At 37.1% G+C, this 8,155-nt stretch overlaps 1 protein-coding gene across 1 annotated transcript in view; it reads right to left on the bottom strand.

The window, feature by feature from the left end:
* Positions 1–4,786: 4,786 nt before the first annotated feature.
* LOC136833866 (ATP-binding cassette sub-family D member 2-like) overlaps positions 4,787–8,155 on the bottom strand; it is a 55,776-nt gene continuing 52,407 nt past the window's right edge. Inside the window, 6 exon segments of the mRNA XM_067096168.1 lie at positions 4,787–5,004; positions 7,523–7,569; positions 7,572–7,634; positions 7,637–7,671; positions 7,883–7,956; positions 7,959–8,010. Of these exon segments, the coding sequence (XP_066952269.1) occupies positions 4,915–5,004; positions 7,523–7,569; positions 7,572–7,634; positions 7,637–7,671; positions 7,883–7,956; positions 7,959–8,010 (361 nt within the window). The 3' untranslated portion in view covers positions 4,787–4,914.

Here is an 8,155-nt window from a genome sequence, read left to right as displayed (position 1 = left end):
TATCTGCATACAATTTAGTACAGCTTCTATTCATAGATCTGTTAAGTTGCATGAGTCTCTAGAATAACTCCTTCTTTCAACAGCTTAGTTTTTCACAGTTTTAAGAAATTTTGCCTTAATAAGTTACAAATAGTTGCAATAATGTGTATTGAGAAAGACATATCCCTTTGTATTTTTAACATGCAGGATGATGGAAACATTTGAATTATAATTTACTAATGCTATTAAAACGACAAATTTTTAATTCATTTGTATTTTATATAGCTAACAAACCTGAGGTCTTAACATTAGGATAGGATAAATCTTCCGCGCCAGCTGAAACCAGTTAAAAACAATAAAAATTGTATATGCAAGGAAGTTGCGGCATCTGGTATCCGATACATAGAAGACGTGGAAGCGGGTCAGAGACCTAGCTAGAACCTTGTGACGTATCCAGTCTTTCTTCAACCGCCTTGGAGAGCAGACATTTGCTTTTGGTCTCCTCCCCCCAAGCCAGTTTTTGTCTTAAGCCCATGATTCCTTTCTCTGGTTGTGTTGTGTTTCTGGGTGTCTGTGTGTGTATTGTGGTTTTATCATGGATTCCTCTAATCAGCCTAAGTAGTCCCGTGAGCATCAAGGCATGGTGTCCTGGTGTTCCAGGGTTCCCATGTTTGCACTTTCTGGCTTCCTCTGAGACAGACCACCTTACAACTTGCAGTAGGTGTCGTTCTGATTTTTATAATATCACCAATCCGTGCCCAGAATGTCATTCCTGGCCTGTTGAGCAGTGGAAGAAGTTCTCTAAGAAGAAGGAGCCCAAAAGGAAGTCGGAGCTTCCATCTTGGGAAGGATTTCCTCCTCCTCAAGTGGAAGCTTCTGCTTCCCCTCCATCCAGACCTATTCCAACTGCTTCGTCATCCACTGATGTGAACAAACGGACCTGGTGTCACGCCAACTTCACTCGCTAACAGTTGAATCGCACCAGTGGGCAATTGACAACTCGGTGGAGCTCATGGCCAGCTACATTCTGGGATAAAGGAATGTAGTGGCAGACAAGTTCTAGGTACAGAGTGGTCTCTGCATCAGGACATAGCAGACAGGCTATTCCATCTATGGGGAAGACCCATGTAAGACCTCTTTGCTACAAGGTTCAACAGAAAGCTAGAGGTCTATTGTTCGGTGGTCCTAGATCCATTCGCTGTGGCGAAGGATGCCCTTCAAGATCCTTGGGACAACCTGGAAGTTTACGCCTTCCCTCCATTCTGCCTGATCCGTCATGTCCTGAATAGAATGATGGGTTCCAAGACTTTCAAGATGACCCTAGTAGCTCCTTTATGGCCCCAAGCAAGTTGTTCCTGGATCTGCTGTCTCTTCTCTCAGCAGTGCCGAGAGAGATTCCCCCTTGGCATAATCTTCTCTGCCAACCTCATGTAGAGAGGTACCAATAATCGGTAGGGTCCGTATCTCTTCACAACTGGAGATTATCCAATATCTCTTACGAGCGAGAGGTTTTTCTTGCAGAGCAGCAACTTAGATGTCCAGCTACCTCAGGAGATCTTCGTCAGCCGTATACCTGGGCAAGTGGGCCATCTACAGTGATTGGTGTTGTCGACGGGGTTTCTCTCCACTCAGAACGTCTGTTCAACAGATAGTGGAATTCCTGATCTTTCTCAGAACAGAGAAAAGTCTTTCTGTTTCTGCTATGAAGGGCTACAAGGCTGCCTTAGGATTAGTTCCATCTGAAAGATGTGGACATCACTTCATCCTGGGAAATCTCTATGTTGTTTAAGAGCTTTGAGCGGTCTTGTTCACCTGGGGAACTCAAGCCTCCTACGTGGGACCTAACTCTGGTGCCGGGTAGTCTCAATCAAGCTCCATTCAAGCCACTGCGTCAATCATCAGACAGGGAACTGACTTTGAAAACAGTTTTCCTCCTGACCTTGGCCTCCTTGAAAAGAACTGGAGAGCTCCATGTTCTAGATTATGATGTAAAACACACCAGGGGATGGGGGTCGGTAGCTTTCGAATTTGTCCTGGAATTTGTGGCTAAGACTCAAAATCCCTTGGTTCAAGATGACAGATTTGCCTCATTTTCCATTCCTTCCCTTAGGGATTTTGTTAACGATCCTCAGGAGTTACTGCTTTGCCCCGTCAGAGCACTGCATTATCATCTAAAAAGGACTCATCCCTAAGACCTAGGTGTCGTATACTTTTTGTTAGCACTGGCCGAGCCAAGAAAGAAGCGTCCAAGAATACTATTTCATTTTGGCTACATGAAGTAATTAAGCAAGCCTACTCTTCATAGACAAGTTCTGTCACCAATACTGTTCATGCAAAAGCACATGACATCAGAGGAATAAGTTCCTCTCTGGCATTTAAAGAGAACTTGTCTGTTCATAGGATTTTGAATGCTGGTTCTTGGCTTCGTCAGACCATGTTCTCTCCCTTCTACGTGGAGGACACTGCCCACAGGTCCTTGGACACTTACCTTGGGTCCAGTGGTGGCTGCTCAACAAATTGTGTAGCTCATCCAGTGACCCTGGCGGGACAGTTTGTATCTTGCCTAAGATGATAGTGTGGAAGAGAATGAATGAGATGATTGGTCTCTTTTCTTTCCCTTTTTCCTTTCTTCTCTACCTACGGGTGGTTTTGAAGAATACAGTAGACACATCATACACTGGAACTGACTTGATGCAGATGAGTGTTGCAGTCATGCTGTTACAGCATTTATATGTTCCATACAACATACAAATATGCTTCTCAGTAGCCTTTACTTCTCTCTCCAGGAAGGGGAGTGAGGAGTGATGACAAACTCATCATATGGGGCTGACATGGTTTGTTGCTTGAAAAGATATAGTTCTCTTAGACTTCCATATATGCAATGAATCTAACATGTTACACTATTTTAACCCAGTGGACTGGGTGTTAGATACCCACATATCTAACAACTCACAGAGGCTTAGGTCCTCTTCCTTAGAACCTTAATTTCTAGGAAGAGTGATCAGGTGTGCTGAACCTCCAGTCAGTTCAGGATTCTCATGCCTCCCTCCAAGTGTGAGTCTATTCTAATGTTAAGACTGAAGGTTTGTTCCGCTTATGAACAAATGACAAATTTTTAATTAATTTTTTTTTCATAGCTAAAAGACCTAAGGTCTTGACATTGACTGCCCACCTCTAGCCACCCCTCTTATGTCTCATCCTGGGCTGGAAGAAATAAATACCTGAAATGACTAAATTCAAAATGTGGTTTCATACTAGACCTCTTCTCATCAGAATCTGCTCACTTGAATCATCTTAGCAGAAACAGGCTGGCTACAACTGGTTGGCTTTCCTGTTAAGCTTGTTAGGAAACACCAACGTACTGTACAGCTTACCATCCATACATCTCAGCATCCACATGTTTTGGAGTATGGTTATATACTGATATGAATTATTCTTTTTATTCATTTTTTTTGAACTTCATGATTATGCCCTTATATTAAAAGCCAAGTTCAACCCCATACTACTGGGACTGTGCTTTATGGTGCCTGACTCCTTCCTGACCCACATTTGGCTCCATGTTAACTCCAATACCCATTTACACTTGGGTCAGTTTGGCAGGCCAAAAGTGGGAACTGAGCAATCTTATTTAAGATCTTACAATTTATTTTCAATTTTAAACTAATGTAAGTTGTTCCACACATATACTGTACAGTGTAGGGCTGTTTTGTATGGTGAAATCATGTCAATAAATCTGGTATCAGACACAAACACTGAATTTTGCCGAGATCTACTTTTCCCTTCATGAGAAAATGGCAACAAGCATCATTCAGAAGACATACATTATCTATTTTAAAGACGTAAGGTACTGAATGAAGTGTGGGCATTCAGGGGTCACCATTTTTTCTCAGCCTTGAAATCTTGACCACCTGCGTAAGGCAACAGTAAACTTTCTATCTGGCAAATTTTTTATACTGCTTGAAAAACTGAAGTGACAAGAAATTAAAGGAGTTAATTATATATCACTTTCTTAATAACAGGTAAACGTCAGCTGAAATTTAAATAGGAGCACAGAGTTAGCCACAATAGCACTAAAAACGACCGCATATAAAAATTGCCAATGCACGAATTTTGTTCATTTATATAAAGAGCAAAATAACATCTTTGGAGTGACAAACTAGTGAGAGTATGGGACACCATAATATGGCTGAGGTTCATGGTTTATCCTTTTTTTTATATTTTTTTAAAGTGGGAGAACAATTTAATGTAAGTGAAGGATTAATACACTCAATACGTATAAAACCTTTCATATCTACAAAAAGAAGAGAAAAAGTTTTAAAAAATTTACAAAGAAATTTTCTAGAAAAAATAACCTACAGCTATAAGAAACATATAGTTCTATTAAAACTAAGGAGTATACTACATTACTGGAAAATAAAATTGTTGCATTGAATTTAAAATTGTTGCATTGAATTTTCTCCAGGAAAATTTCAAACTTACGTTATTTACGAATAATGTTATCATAACTAAAGGTCAAAGTAAAGACTTTACCTTAGGAGCCACCTGCTGGATTTTGATGCTTAGGTACAATCTTCTAGCCATCCTGGGGACTTTTGTTGCTAGTTTTTGTTGGCCACTTATACTTTTAAATTTTAATTTCCCAGGGCAAGAAATAACCTAATACAGTGCAAAGCAGTCTTTAAAATTCATATAGATTAAACTACTCTATGTAAATAACAGTGACCAATTAAAAACTCAACACAGTAAAGCTCATTTTCAAGACTAGCTGTCATTTTTGGTTAATTTCAAAACCGTGCTAAAAATCTACAGAAGTAGCAATGGAAAAAAATTCCTGCCTTAGATGATAGCAACCCTGTATAATATGAAACTTAAAAGTTACTACCATCAATTAGATTATTACTAGAGACATATTATCATAGCTGGCTGAATATAAAATTAGTCTGACAATGTAGAGTCACTACCTATGTCTCCTTTCACAGCACCATCAACGACTTTTGAATCTTCTCCAAGGATACTGCACAGTTCCTAAAAAAATTAAAAAAAATTAAAAGAAAGCCAATTTAAGACAATTATAGTAATCAAATCAATTACTATTAACATTGTTATATAATTCAACAGACCACAGACTTAAAATTCTTAACTTTCATAGGGCTAGTCTGAATAGTTTGTTTCCAACTTTAAAATTTACATTTTATTCACTATGTTTAACCCTTAACGGACAGCATAATTTATCAATGTGTGGCACCCCAAACCGGGGAAACTTTGAGGTCGGCAAAATAAAAAAAATCACATCAATGGAAAGAGAATGACACGTACATTCACACTGTATAAATAAAAAAATTCTAAAAAATTTTCCCTACCTCCCACGTGAAGTTGAAAATGACTATTTACAACCCCTTGTGGGACCTCATTTACAAGACAATCGTAAAATTTACCAACTTATATATGTTTTTTCTAATAAATAAGTTTTTTGGATTTTGTAAAATTATTACTGCTCACACAATATCAAAACAGATAAGAAATAAAAGCAGTAACAAATTTTTTGCATATTTGTTGTAAAATATTCAAGTAAGTTTACGAGAAGGAAGATTCAGTAACTTTTTTTTTTACGTTTACATGCTTTTTCTAATATTTCTTTGCAATTTTCTTTGTAAAATTACATTTACAACCGACATACTATCATAAAAGACAAAAACAAAAAATAACAGCAACCCCTTTGTATATTTACAAGCAAATTTACAAAAAGACTCATGTGAGAGAGAGAGAGAGAGAGATGCAGTACCTTGCCCCTTGAAGTCACAAGCATTACTGATACTGGCCTAGCTCTCACATCTGTATAAAAGTTGCCATTAGTGAATTTATAGCATATAGAAGTATTGTCACCTTTGTTTCGAATCATTATTACCATAACAGTGGTGCGTAATTCTGCTTCACACTGAAGCTCAACTCCGTCTACCTCCACAAACCTGTTTTACTTCACACTGAAGCTCAATCCGTCCACTAAGGGTTAATACTGTAAGTGGATAAACTTACAAAATTTACTTTATTTGTTAATTTAAAAGTTTCATATCTGATGTTGGTTGAGATCTGGAAAATCACATGAAATATGTTTAACTGTTAAACTTGACCTGCATTCTCTGGAGTCACCTGGGCTGTATTTCAAGCATCAGTATTTTTTTAAAAAGCAAACAAGCCATTTTCAACCTTGTGACAATTACAGAATACTATATATCTCATTACCTGGTTAAAGATAAATTTAACTTATCCATGTTACTGGTCAAAGATAATTCTAGAAAATGAATACAATTATTAATCTTATAAAAGTCACAGTGCTGTATTAGCACCCAGTCTCCAAAAAGCAATAATGTTTTCAGTCTTCTTCTGTGATGTGTATTTAGACAAATGGAGGAAGCTTAATGAGGATAATAAGTCACAGTATTACCCTCCACCAAATTTACAAGTTGAAAAAATCAGACACCAACAGATAATCAAAAAGAAAAAGCACAAAGAAAATTAAGGTCTATGACTATATCTATAATTTCTACCTTTTAGCATAACCAGCTAAATAACAAACTATAACAAGTGATGTGGTGACTTCTTTTATGAGAGGGGACTTCTCATTCCTTATAAACCGTAGCAGGTATCCCACTAATATTTCTCCATTCTAAAACATCCACTTTCCCTGTCCTGTCTTATAAAGCAAGTATAAAATATTATGGTTTAGATACTGCAAAGGCACATTCACTGCTATGTGGAAGTTCCTAAATTACCTTGATAGCTTCAGGATGAAGTTAATTCTAAAACCTGGTAAGTAATCTAAAGCCATCTGCAATAAACCACCTACTGAGAACTTTGACCATTTGCAGTTAACCACCTACTGAGAACTTTGAATGCAAATTCAATATATACCGTGGCTTTCACAACGAGTAAAAATAAAAGCAACATAATACCACAAGTAAAAATAAAAGCAACATAATGCCACAAAACAGCATTCTGCATACAAACTTCAAGCATAGTTGTAGTTTATACAAGTATGCTAGAGTAATATATATACAACTAAAATATCACAGCCAAGTAATAAAATGGCACTGTAAAACTAGAGCAGCAGTAAAATCATGAGACACTAAAATATACTAATTTGAGATAACTAAACTAACATTGCTACAAGCTCCTGAGATGAAGCAAAACAGTGATGAGGATCACCAATCTCAAGTTAAAAATATAGTGAGGAAATTACTTTTGATCACCTTAAATAATGGCTATCAAGGACTAAGAAATTCGTAACATCTGATTACTGTTTAACCAAAATTCATTTTCACTATTAAAACATCTATGTTTACATTTCCCTTCTAGAATGATTCGCCTAGTGAGTTTTCTCAATTCTACTATCTCATTTATCTCCAACTATTTCAGTCCCAAGTCCCATCTAGTCTATGCCCATTTTTTATGAATTTCTGGGCTTTATATCTACACTATTACTCTGACCACTGCTCCTCTTCTCTCCCCCTTCTATCAACAATGTAATCTGAATAAAATTTCACACCTTCAATCTATCCATCTTGGTAGGGATGTCTGACAGGAGAGACTCAAGTGCTTCTTTTCCTCTTTCAGAGTCAAACGTTTGTCAGTATCTAGGCGATCGAACTTCCAGCCCCTTCACCATCAAATTGTAGTATATGAGTGTGGAATTTCCTGTGATGCAAAAATCTTTATAAATTAAATGAGTTCTTCCATCAATAATGTGGAATTTATTAATAGGAAAACATTTAAAACATTACCACTTACGGTCAAAAACTAAACACTATATGGCACAGTAATTATTCTTTTCAGGTTACAAAACCTATGAATATAACCACAAATTTACCAAGCACAATTCCCAACTAAAATTTCCAGCAGAACTAACCATAATGTTGGACGGTGTGTGATGGTAAGCAGTGTGATTCCATGATCTTTAGCCGCTTGATACATCTGTCCTTCTATACGTCAATGCTGACGGCACTTGTACACTCATCAAGAAGTGCATATCGAGGCCTAATTAATAGTGATGTAAAATTATAAATTGATAAACTGTAACACAAGCGATAAAAATGTTCACTAAAAATATATATATGACTGTGTTGAAAACAAAACTATTTAAGCTGACAATCAAATTTTCCCTTACATTCCCTAAATTTAA

This window comes from Macrobrachium rosenbergii, chromosome 52 (genome assembly GCF_040412425.1).
Source record: "Macrobrachium rosenbergii isolate ZJJX-2024 chromosome 52, ASM4041242v1, whole genome shotgun sequence".
Lineage (NCBI taxonomy): Eukaryota > Metazoa > Arthropoda > Malacostraca > Decapoda > Palaemonidae > Macrobrachium > Macrobrachium rosenbergii.
This window is presented reverse-complemented; position numbering and strand designations above follow the sequence as displayed.